At 40.8% G+C, this 18,835-nt stretch overlaps 1 protein-coding gene across 2 annotated transcripts in view; it reads left to right on the top strand.

The window, feature by feature from the left end:
- Positions 1–18,835, top strand: part of HR (HR lysine demethylase and nuclear receptor corepressor) — a 394,390-nt gene that overhangs the window by 362,935 nt on the left and 12,620 nt on the right. For both annotated transcript variants that reach the window (XM_086943684.1, XM_086943683.1), the window contains one exon: positions 10,895–11,023. In XM_086943684.1, the coding sequence (XP_086799810.1) occupies positions 10,895–11,023 (129 nt within the window). The remainder of the gene's footprint in view (positions 1–10,894; positions 11,024–18,835) is intronic.

Below are 18,835 nucleotides of genomic sequence, written 5' to 3'. Positions count from 1 at the left end.
CCTCTGCTTGCATGGGCACAGGACTGGGTTTGAATGTAGGACATCTGTATCATGGAAGAGGTCGCCCAGGCCCTTCAGTGGTGTCTGTCGGGCCTGCATTAGCCCGTTCTCTCTATCCCATCCTGTGTTCATGGTAGTGATGCATGCAGCATCTCTGGGCTGGGGAAGTCCCTTAGGAGTGGCCTAGATCAAGGGGCCTTGGTTTCCTGTGAAGCAGAGGCACCACATCTACCTTCTGGAGCTTAATGCCATTTGGTTGGCTCTGAAGGCCTTCCTCCCATCCATGAACTGGAAGCCGTTTATTTTCCTCAGGGACAACAAAACTACATGGAATATAGCAAGAAGCAGTTCAGTGTGGGGTTTAGGTTCCTGTGATAGGAAGTGCTCCAACCCTGGAGGTTGCTCTAATGGCCAGTCATTTAACAGTCTCTCTAAATACTGCAGCAGACAAGCTCAGTAGACCATAAATAGTGTCTGAATCCAGATGTGGTTCAAGGCATATTTGGATGGTAGGATGTGCTTTGGGTAAATCTTTTCACCACTGGAAAGAAAGTTTATTCTCACGATTAACGCTTGCTGAAGTTTCTGACTCAAGATTCCCTGGGAGATGCATTTTACCTTCACTGGGACTCCAATCTCTTGTATTCCTTTCCACCTTGGCTGCTTCTGCCCTAAGTTTGAAAGGTCAGGAGGAAATAAGCTCAGCTCATCCTTATTGCCCGAATTGGATCAGGAGGTGGTCATACTATGACTTGCTGAGATTGACCATTTGCTGTCTGGTTCATCAACTCATTTGGGACGATCCCTGTTTCAACAACAGGGTCGAGTCCTGCAAACCGAATGTCAATAACCTACACCTCCATGCATGGAAATTGAGTGGCACCAACTGAGTGGGTTTGATCTGTCTTTAGAAGTTTTGGAAGTTATGCTTGCAACTTGGTGCCTGTGTACCAAATCTGTTTATTCTGTTTATTGGGTGACATTTGTTTCCTGGTGAGTAGACTGTCAGGTTGACCCTCTTTAGGCAAAGCAGTTTGATGTTTGTCTTACTTTGCTGTGGGCACTGTTAAAGGTTATTTGTTGGCCCTTTCTTCCTCTCTATCTTTCCTGACCAACTTTTGTTATTCAAGTCACAGGTTGTTAGACTTTTCTTAAAAGATCTCAAATATATGTTTCCGTGTGCATCCTTTATTATGCCCCAGTGGGACCTTATCTTGGGCCTCACGTTCTTCATATGCATATACTTCGAGCCTTTGCACAGCTTCTTACTTAGATTGCAGACGATATAGATGGTATTCCTCACTGCAATTACTTCTGTGGGCTGTGTCAGTGAGATGCAAGCGCTGTCATTGCAACCTCTGTATACCACCTTCTTCGTTGACAAATTGGTGCTGCAAACTTGTGCTTCTTTTCTGCCAAAGAGGTTGTCACTTTTCCATGTGGGCCAATCTATTCAGCTCCATGCCTTTTTTATTCCTCCACACCCCTCTAAGGAAGAAGAGAGGCTTCACTGGTTGGTCTTAAAAAGAACCCATAGCTTTTACATTGAGAGCATTACAGATCACTGGGTAGATGAGAAGATTTCATCAGCTTTTCCTGTGCTAGGAAAGTGCTTTGAAGTGAACCTTGTCTATATGGATCATCCTTTGCATATAAACATGCTCTGCAAAGGCAGCCACTATACCTTTGACTAGGGTTATTGGATGTCTGCAAGGCTGCTATCTGGGCCTTCGTACTAACTTTCAAAAGGCATTACTGTATCAAGTCTGCAGCAGGGGCCATTTCACCAACTCAGTCCTTCAGGACTTCGAGGTATATATCCACTTCTAAGACCATCTACCTTTTGAGACATACTACTCTGGTGTCTATTCGAAAGGTAAATAATTTGCAGTTAGCAGTTTCCATTAGAAGAGCAGGTTACTTACCTTTGGTACAGCTCTTTGTGGTGGATACTCTAACTACTTCTTCAGGGTAACCCCACAACATGTAAAGAAAGATGGCATCTGGGCCAATGCTTAGAGGGGTTCAAGAATATCCTGAAAAGTCTATTGGGTATGACTGAGGCACGATGGATATAATGAAACTATATCAATTTGAACCTTCGATTTCGAGACTCGCCAACCAGCGCTGTTACCCTTTTTCTTTTCTCATCTCCAGATTCTCTACCTGCACCTGCTTCTCAATGTACGGTTATTCGTACCATTGGTTTTCCCAGCCTAGCTGCTAGTTGGCTATACATTTGAGAAAGAATCTTACACCCAGAGCCCCTTGGGAGTAGGTTGTGTAATTCTTTGTTCATCAATGGTTCATTAGTGACCAAATTCCAGTTTCCTGACTATGAGCTTCAGTCTGTTTGAAGCTTTGGCCCATGTTATTCCACACTCACCTTGTCCATCCCGAAACATTTGAAGGACATTTGAGTAGTATAAATCTCTTTTCAGCTCTAGTGAGTAATTCTCCCCCATTAATATAGCCACAGTGATCATTGGTGTTCTGCTTTATTAAGCAGATCAAGGGTATCATCAGGTTATAGGCCTGTCTGTTCCTCTTAAATCAAACAGAGAACAGCTCCAGCCGACCGGGTCATCTATGGTCCTTTGTCAACAATAACACATAAATTATAGTTGGACATTAACTGCTTCCGTGCGGTGCGAATTCCCCGCCCATGCTGACTCCGCCTTGCGCGGGCGGAGTCATGACGGAACGGTTCCGTCATCCGCACAGCTCACCCGACGTGCATGACGGAACCGTTCCGTCAACAGCATCGAAGGGGTTAAGAGATTATTCTCATTAGAATGTCTACAATGTTCTCATATCAATATCAATACCTTCTTTCCAGGTCTCCATAACAGTTACACAGATCTCTAAATTAGAACATGACGTTTGTATTCATACACTTTCGTAATCATTTGTTCGCCATAATGTATAAATTAAAAATGTTAAATCCACACTGTCCTTGTATTTGATATATTTGTTGAACAATAAAACGTCCAGTTCTAAACATAAAGCATGGTTCATCGTCCACTGTTTATCAAGTCACTGAGCTCTATAAGTGTAGCGGATCCTACTGGGATTGCTCAACAGTCAGCAATGTGGTTTTTCATTGTCCTTTCAAAATGGGGACCTGGGAAGGAGGTATCAATATAAAAGCACTGGGAATATTGTAATAAAAATAATCTCTAGTGCCCAATAATAATTTGTGTTATTATGGACAAAGCACCATAGTTGAATCTGCTCTGCAAGAGCCATTTTCTCTGATTGATTTGATAGCCTACACTCTAGAGGCTTTTTGGGGCTTTCCTGTTACTTGATACACTAATGTTTGTATCACTTAGTTTGAAGTATCTACCAGTGGCTGCTGCTAGTGCTGGGGCAGCAGGGGAGAGTTTGGTGGGAATCGGGGGAGAAAAAATGAAAAATAACTTACCTGCCGACGCCGCCTCTCTGTCTTCTTCTGCTCCTGACTCCTAGCAAGACACAGGCTCCCAGTCTTCCCTAAGCCAATCACAATGCTGCTGTCATGCTGGTGATAGTATTACCAGCATGACAGCTGCTTCTTGATTGGTCTGAGTGGCCTGGTTTGCTGCTCAGACAGTGCCTGGGAGCTTGGGACTATTCTAAGTGCGCATGTCAGTTAAGACAGCCGGCCATACCGTCATGGGCACTTATGGTGCCGGCCACTCCTCCTCTCTGTGTGATGACAGCCCAACCCTGCCCTACCCTAAACTGGCTCAGTACTGAAAAGTAAAATGTTAATAACATTGGGCCAAATGTAGGTAGGCTATTACCGGTCGGTAAGGGCCGAATTCGACCGTTACCGACCGGTAATAGACTTTTCCTATGTAGGAGGCTTCTTTACCGATTCGGTAAATAATGAATCAGTATTTACCGATTCGGTATTTACCGAATCATCATTTACCAATTTGGTATTTACCGAATCGGTAAATGAGATGTAGGAAGCAGTGCTTCTGGGCTTTAAGGATTTGTTATTTACCACCAACTATTAGTTGGTGGTAAATAACGAATTCCTATGTACATGCAAATATGTGCATTTACACCTGTGCCATGTGACAGACATACATGCCCTTAGGGCATGAATGTGTGCCACATGTGCACACACGCAGTAATCAGGGGTGTAGCAGGGTGTCAAAGTGACACCCTGCCACCCTTGACTTTTTTCAAATGTTACCGAATTGGTAATTGCCGATTTGGTAATTGACATTCATTCCTATGGGCCTCCAGGCCCATAGGAATGAATGGCAAATACCGAATCAGTAATTACCGATTCGGTAAATACCGAATCTTAACGATTCTGTATTTTTTACCGAATAATTACCTACATTGCATTTACCGATTCGAAAATACCGAATCGGTAAAATTCGGTATTTTCGAATCGGTAAATCTAAATTACCTACATCTGGCCCATTGTGTTATTATCATTTTATTTTTCCTTTTTGCAGTGCTCAGGGAGCAGTGGGGCGACTCTCCTCTGCCTTAATGGAGGAGCCGTCACTGATATCTACCACAGCAACATTTGGGGTGGATAGTATCTTGCTGTGTTTGGCAAAAAACAAGCCCCACAGTGAATCTGGGACACTATCTGTTGTAAGGAAGTGGTTCTTTATTGATTTAGAAGTATGGGGTCCATCTTGCAACATGTTGCAGTTGAACTGCAAAATAATAAAGTTGATAGTGAGGTGCACCTAGCACCCCCTTCAACAGTGGATTAATTGCAAATCTTTTCAAATGAGGGATGTGAGTACAGTGTCCAGTTCCTTGAATAAGGGGTGTGTAATTTTGCGGGGGAGCATGACCATTCTGAATAATGCAGTTCCACTCAGCACCTCCAAAGGTAATATCTGTTAGAGTCGTATTCGATTTATAAGGCTGGGTATACACTCCCCCTCAACAGGTCAGCATCTGAGGGATAAAATTGAATGCCCTGCTCAATACCGCTTACTGCAGAATCAATTTGACCAGTCTTGACACTAGCTGTGGCAGAAAAGTATAATAGCCTAATCCCGCCCAACATCTGCAAGCCCATACCAACCTTTTCCAACACTGGGTTCAGATATGATCAACCTAGGGAATCAAATGCTTTTTTTCCATATCCAGCACAGGAATGGTGGCATTTATGAGGTCAGGAGACACTGAGGCCAGGACATTGAACAGCTGTCTGATGTCGGGGAAGGTATTACAACCCTGGATAAACCCTCTCTGGTCAGAATTGACTAGCACAGACAGCATTAGAATCAGTCAGTTTGAGAGTACTTTGGTGAGTATTTTGTAGTTCAATTCAATATTGACAGGTATCTGTATGAGGCTTTCTAGAGTTTGCTTTTCCAAGTGGCGTCTGTTGAAATATCCACATATTTCCTATCCTATAGCTATAGGAGTTTAAGGACACAATTTGAAGGCAAATGTATCATGAAAATTGTACATACAACATATCCCTGCACTTTCCTGATGATGCAGCTTGACACAGCAAGGTGGCTGACAGCGCCACACTGCATCATTACCTTGAAACAAGAAAAGGGAGTTCAAAAACATTTGATGTCAAAAACCTCAGGGAAGTGTGCATGCAAGTGATGATTGCACGGTTAGTGTTAGAGTCCAAATAAGATCTGTCAGGTAGGGGTGGGTATTAGGTATTGAGTTAGTAATAGGTTTAAGAATACAGATATATAGATAGAGGCAGCTTGAGAGCTACAGATAGTGTTGGGGTTAGGTTTAGTTTCATACTTTGGTGTAATGAAAATGAAAGGGTAACACATAGGTAGGAGAAATTTGTGGGTGGTTTTGCTTGGTTGGGAAAAAAAGAGAAAGCCGGGACCATCTCAATTGTTCAAAAAGAAAATCACAGACTTATCTCAGAAAACCTTAAAATGAAAGGCTCAAGATTTTGTTAAAAGCAAAAAGCATAAGAGCCTGAGATTGTGGGCCATGAGATTAATCCACTGAGAGATTTTTTCGAAGGACAGATAGGCTTTATTTTGATACAATATCATTTTCCTCTATTGAAGTGTTGGTTCCAAATCATTTTCTGCACTAAGTGCTGTTTGGATTTACGTGGTTGCCTTGAGTGCCTCGGTATTTGGGCGCTGCAATCACTGGCGATAGATGCCAGGATGACTGGCTGTATCAAATAAGGTTATTCCAGTGGAGCAACATCTTTTGTTAGAATGGCTTGTGAAATGAAAGATTTAATTTGACTTCCTGGTAGAGCTTCAACTCTAAGGCTCTCGAAGGACCATGTACACAGGAGCACACATTGAGACCTTTTCAGTGCAAGGTTTATATGTTGCACTTGAACAAGAAGCCGAATTCAAGCAAATTTAGAGGTAACAGCAATTGATATGATTTCTGTTTGTTGCACCCCACACAAAGACATATATTGGGGTTTTGTCACAGATCTCTTTGTGCAGTGTCTGAAATCTAACAGTACATAGGTACCTCGTAAACTTTTGGGGAGAGCATTTCTGGTTAAGAGAGAAGTTGTTAGTTCCATGTTTAGTCTATGGAGGTTTATTGGATGTAGATTTGCTTGTCAATTCCTCAAGAGGATATGTGTGAACTTTTTTTTCAGGTTATCAAAGACTCCCACAGGACTGGCCTTTAGAACTACTGATGTACAATGATAATATATGTTTCACTCCTGTGAACCGGACGTTTGCAAACACTAAAGAGTCTTTTCACATGTACTAACCCCATTTTGCATGTCAGTGATCTATTATCGACTCGCAAAATGGGGTTTGCGAGTCGGTATTATGAAAGGGCCTTTCAAGGTCATCCCTTCCTAATAGCGAGTCACAGGGAACTGTATGAATGATTTAAACTGTAATGCAGTAGCAAAACATTCATACTTTACTGACTCCATGAAGGAGGTAGTAAACCATTTGCAAACAGGAAGGGATCCTCAATGGGTCCCTTCCCCTTTGTGTATGTAGGCACCAACATTTTTTAAGAGCAGACACCTGCCTACTCTTAAAAAAATGAAAAGGAAACTTCATTTTTCTATTTTTTAAAGAAAACTGGGTGCATTAAAAAAATTGCTTTATTTGAAAAGCAGTCACAGACATGGTGGTCTACAGACCTGAGTAGTCGAAAATCCCAGTGATTACAGGCCATTCCCAATGGGTCGCAAATTGAGACCTACCTCATGAATATTGATGAGGTAGGTCATTTGCAACCTCATTGGGAATCCCTAAATGTGTCTGACACACATTAATATACATCGCATTTTGCGTGTCCCTAATTGTGAGTCGCAAACAAATCTCAATTAGAGGCTTACAAAATGAAGTGGTCATACATCTGGCCTTTGGTGCTGAAAGATTAGACAGACCAGAAGTTTAGCATGGCTATTTCTTACATCATGATCATAGAGTTATGATTTTTTTGTGGAAATGCTGTATTAGTTTATCAAGCTCTGTCCTGCAGTGAGTGAGCATTCAAAATTATATGGGTCAAAATGGAAAAGTCAGCCGCCACTTTTGTAAAGTTAAAAAGGTTGTGTATGCCCAGGGAGACCCACTGGTTTAAACACGACATTTTAAAGTGTATTTGGCTTCTCAGATGGGCCCGGTGGAGCATCCACACTTTGAGCATCCGCATGGGGCCCCCGGAAGCAAAGGTCCACATGCTTTTCCACGGCGGAATATCCGCAGCGGAAAAGCCTGTCTCTGCACCCATCATAATATGGCTGGCGGTGTCTTGCAGACACCGCCACCATATTGTGGTCCACACCCCGCGGATCAGCGGCTGACGGACCTGCCGTCCTCCGCTGATCCCACCGCCATCATATTCTGGCGGTGGGTGTTTTCAAGGACCGCAGAGGTGAATCCGTATCCTCCGGGCCAGCGGTGGCTTCCACCGGCCCGGAGGATGCGGATTCACCACCATCATAATCGACCCCTAAGAGTCTGGCCTTGTCCCCTTCCCCAGACTCCCATTCCTAAATACAAGCTGCATGTTGGACCCCCTCATCCTTCTCGAGAGAACGGCCATGGGGCACTAAGACTTAAAGACTTATTTTTACTTAGATGGCTATAGAAAATCTCCTGATTTCTTGTGAAAGTGTGAAATCTTGAGCAGAATCCACCAGCAGGGTTCATTTTTTCTAAAAGAATAGGGTGGTGTAGGAAATTCCTTCACTGGATTCTCCATTGGATTTAGCAATACCTTCAGAAAATAACGAGTTTCCATTGCCATGTGGCTGTAAGTCATTCTCATGGTTTATCATGTTTCTAGTGGATCATCTTTGGGCTGAAGAAGTGGTCATTAGATTTCCTTCAGCTGTTCATGGTTACCTATGTTAGTTCCATCAAGCCTGATTTTGGGTCCATGCTTTGCAAAACAATTTCTTTCATCCCTGACTGACAACACTAATTTTGCTGGAACATCATTGAAGTTGCTTACTTGCTGCTGCAGCACATTTAATCATGAGTAATCTAAAGCTGGTTTTGGATGACATTTGGGTTCTGTATGAAACTCAGAGACCAAAACTCTGGCAGAGTCAATCCCACATTCAAACTTTGTCATAAAAATTACCTACATTGGGCACTTTTACTTTTTTTTAAACGTTTCTGAATTCTACATTTTGCTAGCAGATATGACATTCATAGTTTTTATGTGAGTGCTGGAATTCATCTTCATCCTGATTTTGTTAGGTTCTTTTCATATTAATCAATAGGTCAAGATTCTGGTCTTCTTTCAGATTTTTTATTTGCATATTAGTATTGCAAAACTATATTGTGTATGTTATTTTTCTTAAGTTTATGGATATTACAAACTCGGAGCCTCTTTTCCTAGCTCATGGATCAGCCTAGGTCTGTGGATGTTGATCCACCACAATGACAGCAGTAGTGAAAGTGACATCTTACAGTCTTTGAATCTCCAATACCACAGGATCAAACCCTTCTTTCACCCTTAGACCCTCAACAGCTTTTACTGCGATACTGAAAGGCCAGGAGTGCTGGATCCTTGTCCAATTTTCAGGATAACTGTGTAAGATAAATATATATACAACATATGAAAATAGATCCCATTTACGTTGCCCTTAAATGCTGGCTTGGAACCAGACTCCTGGACACCCATGGGCTCGACGAAGGGCAAAAAGTAGTAGTAACACAAAGTTAAAAGGGCTCACAACTCTTTTTTAGCAACTGGCTACAGGTAGCCTTAGCTGTCAGTGTCCAGACACTAGTAACACCCCTACAGTGCAGGACCTGGTGTATTGTGGGAAGATATACGCCATTCACTTGTTGTTTTGTAAGTAGTAATATTACTCTGTAGATTTCAGCTTAATAATTTAACATGCATGGCATGGGAGTCGGCAAAAAGTGGCAGATGCCCCATCTACCGTATTTAGAGTGCATAGAGGTCCTATACAATCTAAAAAACATGGATGGTTTGTCAGGCCCTTTTTGGCAGATGCCCCTTGTCCGCCAAATTTTAAATAAGTCCCATTGATTTCGCTATTAAGCTCTATCCAGCTCACAGATGTGCCCAGTGGTTCTCAGAATATTGGACCCGTTTCACAAAGGTAAACTGAGACAGAAGTCTTACTTTACGACTTTCGGTATTTACGATGGGCATTTACAAGTAGTAAAGTTAGACTTTTGTCTCAATTAAACTTTAAGTTTTGGTCTTAAGTTTAACTGAGACCAAAACTAAGACAAAAGTTTAACTTTACTACTCGTAAATGCATTTTGTGAATACCGAAAGTCGTAAAGTTAGACTTTTGTCTCAGATTTCTTTGTGAATCGAGCCCACGTAAAGTGGTACGTGCGTGATGCAGGGCTCTCATAGAGATTTATGAAGCCATGCAAAGCCACTGTTCGTGGCTTTGAGTGGCCTCATAAATCATGAGTACGATGACACCGCGCAAATCGCTGCATCACCTTACTCTGCACAGGAGTGGCCTTCCAAGAGCGTTGCAGTGGGTTTTTCCACCCAACACTCATGAAATTTGACGCTGCCCTAGATTTACAAAGTGATGTAAACCTGGGAAAGCACCAAATCTGTACGTCTCCCGAGGTGAGGCATAACAAGAAGAAAATATGTTTACTGCTCCTCATTTTTAACTCTTTCCATGTTCTGCAGCACACATAGAAAAAGGAAAATACCTCGTAGGATTGTTTTTGTACAGCACAAACTAAATTCTACAATAATGGGAGGCACCCTTGTACCATGGGGCAAGGGTGCCTACATTGGCGCTAGGCTGCCGAAACGGCGCCATCCCACGCAGAAAGGACAGGAATGCACTGTATTGCTTAAATAGAGTGTATTCCTTCCCTTTCACTTAGGTGTAAGGCAGCACAGTAAGATGCCTTGCTGTGCTACCCTATGCCAAAGTGACATAAATGAGGCCTTTTGTCTGAACAGCTGGTGGCCCCTGCACTGCAGGTGCTCCTGGGGCTTCTGCTACGCCCCTGCTAGGAGCCCCAGTTACCACTGTCATTCATCAATTCCAGGAGGGTGCTCACACATACCGACTTTGCAGAGCCTGTACAGCAACCAATCACTATTAGTTTGACTAGATGCAAAACCTGAGGGTCTGGCATTGAGAGACAAGAGGCTAGAGGCAACGGAGGAGGGTCCCCTCTTTCTTAACATTTTTAAGGTAAATGATCCTTTTTTTGACAGGACTTTGTGCTGATGTTAGAATTGGGATTATTAAGCGTAAATCTTCTCCGAGAACTATCTCGACAATTTCTCTAAATGCAGTTACGCTTTTCTAAAGGTTTCACATCTAATCTACGTACTGGATAACCTTTCTACAGGTAACTAACCTTATATTTATGGAATATTCTACAATATATGTTGATTACATATAAAGCTGAGGCTGTTGAAGGATAAAAACATGTTTTTTCGTAACCATCTTTCTGTTTTCAAGGTACACAGCTTCACCAACACTATCACCATTACCCAGGCGTTCTTGTCACCTGAGAATGCCTCCCTGTCCGCCCACCTGATGCATTCTGCGAGGAAGGCTCAGCCGTCCACTTACAATTTCTCTGCACAGGTGAGTCACACTACTCGCTACAAATTCACACAATCCAGCTTTTCAGTTTCCCAAATTCACACAGCTGCATCATGTCAAGCCACCAAATTCATACAGTTGTAATGTCCTAAATAAACCCCATCAGCCTATTGTCCCCAAATTCAGTCATCTTCTGTGCTCTCGGAATTCACAGTCACATCCTCTCAGTATCTCAAATTCATTCCTGCGGTTGCCTGGCCTCATAAATTCTACGGCCTTCCTGCGGTGCTGCCCTACAGCAAAAGAAAAGAGCAGGAATGTGCCGTGTCTATCAGATACAGCGCATTTCAGTCAATTTTTCTGGTGTACAATGGGCTGCTGTGCGCCAACGCAGGCATCTCAGCAACATGGTGCAAAAGGTGTCTGCGTTGCGGGGTGATTATTTTTGTGCAGGAAGGGAAACCTTCCTGCACAAAAACAATCACAAGAGGCTTCTTCCTCTTTCTATGTGTGCTGCATTCTGCAGGATACATACAATGCAGCACACATAGAAAAGGGAAAAACGAGGAGAAATAAAGATATTTCTCCTCTTTGTGCCTCCCTTACGCCTCGTCTGGGGAGGCATACGTTTTTGGCGCTGCCTCGATTCCCGATTTCCCGTAAATCTGGGGCAGTACCAAAAAGTCATGGATGTTGCTGGGAACACCTCCAGCAACACCCATTGCACGCCCCTATAATGCAGAAAACTGTGTTAAAGGGAACAATATTTACGAGGAAGTATTTAGCCAAAAAAGTGGCTTAGTGCTGCCTCGTAAATATGGAGCAGGATCCTGCGCCATGGAACGTCACAAAAAGTGGTGTTCCGGTGGCGCAAGGGGACTCATAAATGAGGCCCTAAATTTCTAATCGCAACCTCTCTATTCTGCAAATTTACTGTCAGAGCCCCTAAATTCTTCAAAGTCATATACTTACAATCATTCCACTCCCCGGATGTCCGCAATCATAACCTTTCTCGTTCATGCACTACATAAGCACATCTTTTGAAATCCCTGAATTCATCCAGTTATAACAACTCAACTCCAGATTGGCAGTCCTAACCTCTCTACTTTCTTCATTTACAGTCACACTGACACAATCTCAAAATCACAGCTACAAATTCTTAAGCCTCCAAACTGACAATCACAATATTTACCCACACAAATTCCGTGCCACAACCAACCAGCTCTACACGAGAGCATGCTCAGTCACAGTCTCTCAGCAGAAGCCAATCACCATCTTTGCACTGAATTCATATCATTGCAGCTTCTCCGTACTCTCAATTCTCTGCACCCTCATGATCTCAAGCTCCCAGTTCTCTCTCTCACAACTGCTTTATACAAATCTGTGGTCACTAACTCAACTCCAACAGCAACTTCTGTATACTTCGGTCGCAAGAGCCAGAATCAGGAAATATTTTTAGGAGAATCACTGATTATTGAAATCGTTCAGATTCATTTTACGTGAATATTTTGATATTCTTCTGAACCTTTAGGCCTTCATTAAAAGCAGTCCGGTAAATGGTGTGATATTTATTGCACCTGATAAAATGTGACTATGCTGACTTGTAATTTATCTTCTGCAATAAATACTAGCCAATTTATATTTTTTAAAGAAAATATCATGCAGGTTCTGGTGCTCACCATACAAAAATCCACAAATTTCAGCAAATACCGGACATTTCTCCCCACAAAATAGTGCACGTTTGACCTGCTAATGTTTATCACTAAATCCATGTTTCAGCATTTTTCTAAGGAATTATTATGGTGTAAGAAATATGCTGAGATTAAAGCACTTACAGATCCTGGACTCAGCCCAGACAACTTACAGATTCAATGTAGTTCATGGCATTTATAGACACACAGCTACCTCCGAGGAGGTGTCCCGGCGCTAGTGGAAAGCTCGCGATAGTAAGGGAGGAACTGATGATTACATAGCCACAAGAGACATATCAAACAAAAGGGTTTTAAGATTAAGTCTGAAGACAGATTCCGAGGGACTGCAGGGCAGACTGTGCGGAAGAGTATTCCACAATTTGGAGTCCAGACACGTGAAGGTGCGCCCTCCTCGTCTATGCGGGGAACATACAGTAACTTGAGGCTTTTGGACCTCAGAGGTCTGGACTGGAAATAGGGCTTACATTTTCTCCCATGATAGAGAGGACCTTTATGCGTGACAGCAGATCAGGATCCCCCTTTAGGTTGGGAATGTGAGATGCATATGTAATCCCTATCTGTCCTTCCTTTGCACCAAGTTGTGAACTGGGAAACATTCTGTTCCAGACTAGGATAGATCGTCCCCACCCACACATGATCCTTTTAGTTGTACAAGAAGACAGTTCCCTGCCCAAATCCTAAACTTTTCTTCAGTTTTAGTACAAAAGGATTATGACCCAGTCTTTGCAGCTTGAAGCTATTTAGCTTAATATTCTGTGCATAATCCTGCCATCACCGCAGATGTTGCTACTGTAAAAAATGTGCGTGTTGTTAGTAACGTTTATCGTATATGAAATATATATATTACAATAATGAAAATTGTACAAATAAACATTAAAAAAATGAGTCAAATGAGCTATACATTATGACAAATTTATCAAACCCTTCGGTAAAGAATTAAATCTTAGACTAAAATGCCACAATTGTGTGGGTTCAACAATAGAGTCCTTTAAAAGAGCTTAGGCACAGCCCAAAAATTGCTGTAATTTACCAATAAAACTGCAATCCTACGCCAGAAGCTGAGGTTAATCCCCTCCTTCATAGAACTGATGCTGGAGAACTTAAATTAACCTCACAATTACTTTCTCCTTAAGTCAAATAATTTTCGACATAAACCAATGATATGAGTGGTTTCTTTTTTGGAACCACGGTGTGGACAGCTTGATGTAGCTCAGCATTTGACTTTCCAGGATCCTTTAAATTGGCTTAATGGGATATTCATTAACCTAAATCTCAACATTTTTATTTTAGTTGTAGCTTCTAAGTTGTTATGTAGATAGTCCAGAGACACTGATAAATAAGAGCAAATGTTAGCGCCACACCCTTATAGCCTTGCAGCAGTGAAAAGTAATGCAAACGTTTGTTGAGCTGTAAGATTTTCGTTACTAGGCTGTTCTAGTCTAATGGGGGATAGTTTGGCAGAGACGTTAGGACGTTATTTTTGATGATTCTTTTGACAATATTTGATAAGTTCGAGTCCATGGAGTTTCTCGTATTTTTTTCGCTTTTTATCCAAAATTAAACCTTTTAATGAATAAGATTTCACATTACCATAGTTGCAGACTTAGCTTAAAATTGCAATTTTTATGTATTGATGTCAGTGACATTAAGGACAGCTCCAGTCGTATTTAACAATGGGGAGTTGCAGAGTGTAAATTCAGCCGTCATCTCACTTCTTTCACATCAGTGTTGTCTAGCTCTTTGATCTTTTTTATATTAAGTACCGGTGAAGCATATAAAAGAAACAGAGTAAGCTTGGCATTCATTGCAATAATTGATTGACCAATGGTGCGTCTTTGAGAATCTTTTTATGGATTTTGGTATAATGACAACTTCTATTTTTTAAGATGAAATATGATCACACCATGAAGCTTTACTATCTACAGTAAGACTAATAATTGTCAACTCTATCTATTCGTTTTCTTCCCTTTGACCAGCCAGGGCAGTGATGGCAAGGCTTTTCAAAACAACATTACTTGGCTTTGCCAATATTTAAAGTTAGATCATTTTCGGTATTGTAATCCTCCAATTCTGATAATATACCTGTTGCGGTTAAAGAATAAAACAACCAAGTCATCTGCATAGGCTAAATGGTTGACTAGTTGTGTACCACAGTTTGATGAAAGACCTGCTGCAGCATCAAGATGCAATGGTAGGTCAGAAATATATAAAGAAAACAATATGGATGCCAGAAAGCAACGCAGTTTTGAACCATTCCATGTAAACAGTGCTGATGAAAGCAATTTACTGTTAGATAATTTGATTTTCACCCACGTTTTATCATATAAGGTGATCAAAAATGTAGTAGTGTTGGATCAATGCCCCATTTTTAATAATTTATGTCAGTCTTCTGTAGCTTACTTTGTTAAACGTGTTGCTATAATTGATGTAGCCGGCATGCAGCAAGAGATTTGTTTTTGTTATTTTGTAAATTAATTCATTCAATGATATTATCTATAGTAGAGCACCCTAATGGACATCCTAATTGTTTGAATTGTCTCAGATTGTTATCAGTTGCCCAAGTATTTATTCAATAGGTATTTCCTGAACAGAAATTGAGTGGAGGTTGAGAAGGGCTATTAGCCAGTAAGGATAATTTTGTAGTCTTTTTTATTAATTGGATGAATAAACGCTGTTTTTTGGATCATCTATCAGTCCTTTTTATGAATCAGTTGCATACTAGCTTCCTTCTATGATGATTGTATCTTGTTGGTTGATAATATTTGAGCAAATGCTTGATGTTGTAATGCGCTTTACAGAGATGGGTCTCCTTTTAGAACATCAGTGGGGATGCCACTTGGGCCCGAATCTAGTGAAGATTAGGATTTTTTTTATCAAGCCTTCATTTCCTGTTGGATACATCATAGTCTTTATTTGTGTCGTTCAAAATTGGGGTTAGCATACTGATGTTATTTGACGAGAGATTTTTAGTATGTCCTTGCCAAGTATATAGCTTGATATAAAACACTCATTGGCTGATTCATACAACTTGGTTCTCGGACCGATTAAAGATCAGAAGTCTTTAGTATTGTTTGACATGATGGCTGCAATTAATTTTGCCTAAGCTGCATCTCATCTGAATTTCCTTTATAGCCCGAACATCGCATGTCTTTTTGTGTTTGATGTGAACTGATTTTTCAGGAGATCTCACATTAGTTTCCTGTGCAGTCTTTTTGTTAAAGTAATTAATCAGTTAATAGAGAATCGATTCACAGAACAAATGGTGGTATTGGGTCTATTAAATATTAATGGAATTAGTAGAAGTAAATTGAAGAAATACATTTAACAGAGCTTCGCTAAGCCAGTCAGATGACTTGTGGTTAATGTAGTTAGGTGTGGCCAATCTTATTACTATACATTCTTGATTGTTCGAGGTTGCTAATTTACAATCAAAGCTGAGTTCCATCTAATTCTTTTGGAATTCATTAAGATTAAATTAATATAATTGAGGAATGTATTTATATGATAGTGCTCATAGATAAGCCATAATTTTATTTCCTGGAGATTGTAATCACTCTCTTTCCTCAAACAATCTCAAAACGTTTACAATAGTGAAATCGTGAACAGAAAATAAAAGTAAAAATATGATACTTTCGAATTTTGTTGTGATAAATGTTGGTCTAGCCGGTTGATTTTGGGGTATCATACCAGTCAATGAGTGATTGCCTAATTCAAGTAATAAGTTGTTCATAGATCTGTTATTTGTTACCTTTCTGTTCACATAGTCAGGGGTTAAAGGTGGATAGGCTATTTCAGGTGAATCCTCAGCTGGTGAATTCTCCTAAGATTGCTAAAGTAAATTATCATTAAAGTCACCTGTTATTATTATAATACATTAGTGTATTGTTCCAAAATATTCTCTAACTCATTGAAGGTGGCTTCAAATGTATCTTTATTTTTAATTAACTTAAGAGAAAAGTAAACATTTACTAGCAATAATTGGATTTGGTTCCTGATTCTCAAAAGGAGTGTGAGCATGTAATCTTGTTTATATTCTAAAGCTTTCTATTCTGAAGTTGTTTTTTATTAAAATTGATAGCCCACTGCTAGGGTGTGCGGTTCAGTTTTCCAGATTTCTTGAAGGTAAATGAGTGATATCAGTTAAAAAGAGTGATTACATTTTTGCTGCTTGAATTAATGTGTTGTTCTATACCAGCGATATTACAGGACCACATCAGAAGTTCATCCACTCTGATATATATTTTTTTCTAGTACTAGACGTGTTGTGGTGAAATTAGGTTCAGATTGCTATGTTCTTCAGAGTTGGGGTTGACTGTCACATTTCATGCTAATGATTAACGATTACTAATTATTAATAATGTATATAAATAATGAGCAGATTTCCAAAATTATTAGGGTCTGTAGGACCTTTAAAGTGATTTGCTGTATTCACTGGTCGAAGGGATTGATTACAATCTTCCTTCTGGTCTAAGAGTCTTAAGATATTTGGATATTTTAGTCCCACTACATTTAATGAGATTCCCATGTGGTGAAGCCAGTATGTCTAGTCAATATTTTTAAAGGAATAGCATCTGTATGGAGTGTTCAGGTAATTTCACCTTCTGAATTTTGATCCTTAATAAACTGAAAGCTACTCAAGTGGTTTGAATCTAGACTTTCTAACTCCGGGAATGGTTTTAATACTTTCAAGATGTTCTGGCAGTTTAGGATATCATGAGAACCTTCTGATCTATAACTGGGGTTTACGTCTCGATATGCAGGTTCCAGACTGAGTTCATTTTGCGTATGTGTTATATCTTTACTATGAACAGATATAGTAACAGTGTTTGTGATGGTGTCAGATGGAGAGTGATTTAACACATTTTTTATTATTGGGGATGTGTTTCCAGTTTTAATGCATTTAGCTTGTTCCAAATTGTAATTCATTTTTGATTCTGCTGTTAAAATCCCTTCAGGGAGAAATGGCATGTGCTTAATATTGTTTACAGCAGATAGTGTCCTTGCCAGAAGGATTGTTGGCTGTCGTAGTGAGCTTGTATGTTTCAACTTGAGTTATACAGCGTGCTGGGAGATCCTTTTCTTGTAGCTAATACTGAAGAAGGTCCTTCTTGCAGTTGAACTTTGTTATCTGTAGGCCTTTTGTATAACTCCAGAATAAGGGGAGGGAGTTAGCACATGATGGGCATTTAGGGGTTGTGGAATAATAGAAAGACAAGAGAGCATTTGTGGTGGAGAACTGCAGACAATAATATTCAGAGGTGTATATTGCATTGTGAGAAGTGTAATAGGAGTGCTGAAGTTCTGAGAGGAAACTTGGGACTCCTGACATGATGGCAGTGAAGTTATGTCCAGCTTCATTGTGAAAAGTAGCAACTCATATAATGACTCTGTTTACCGTGATTTCAGAGAAACAGACTTACGCTGTCAGCTTTAGAGACTATCTTCTAAATGCAGAAGTGGCAATTGTGATGAGTATTGTAGGAAGTTGGCTCTCTTTATAGTTAACTAAAAGGAAGTACACTATGCAGAGAGTCTAGTGAGTCCCCAATTGGTTTACAGAGGGTAAAGTAGATAATACTAATGCTCTCTTTTGTGGTAATGTGGGCAAGCAGTTAGGCATATCAGAGTGTAGTGTTAAGCATTTGTAGTCGCAGAGGTAATAAATGGCATGCACACTCTTTAAAGAATAAATCCAAGACCAAATTGGAAAAACAACACTTCTTTTTATATATATATTTCGAACTCAAGAACTTTGTTTCAAGGTAAGTACACTGGCAAGTAAAGCGACTAAACCTGTGCGCTCTTACCCAGAATGCAATCCTTTGGGAGAAGATGCATAAATGTAAGTACAGTCGGTTTCAGGGGTTCACCTCCAGGGTTTAGAGTTATAGTAGGCCAAGGTCCAAAGTACTACTAGCAGTTCTTCGGGAACCACCCAGGTTCTACCGGGAGCAGGGTGCTGGTGAGGCTGGTAGCTTGAGCACTATGGAGAAGGGGGGTGCCTTAAAAGAGGCTGCACAGGGGGACTTGCAGGCAAGTCCAAGGGCTCCCAAATGGGGACAAAGGTCACAAGGGCTTTGGAGCACAGGTGCACAGCTGGTTCATTGGGACTCGGGCAGGGGGGCCTGGGAGCAAAGAGGTA

Source organism: Lissotriton vulgaris, chromosome 11, assembly GCF_964263255.1.
Source record: "Lissotriton vulgaris chromosome 11, aLisVul1.2, whole genome shotgun sequence".
NCBI classification, from domain to species: domain Eukaryota; kingdom Metazoa; phylum Chordata; class Amphibia; order Caudata; family Salamandridae; genus Lissotriton; species Lissotriton vulgaris.
The sequence above is the reverse complement of the archived record's forward strand: the minus strand, read 5'-3'. Positions and strand labels throughout refer to the sequence as shown.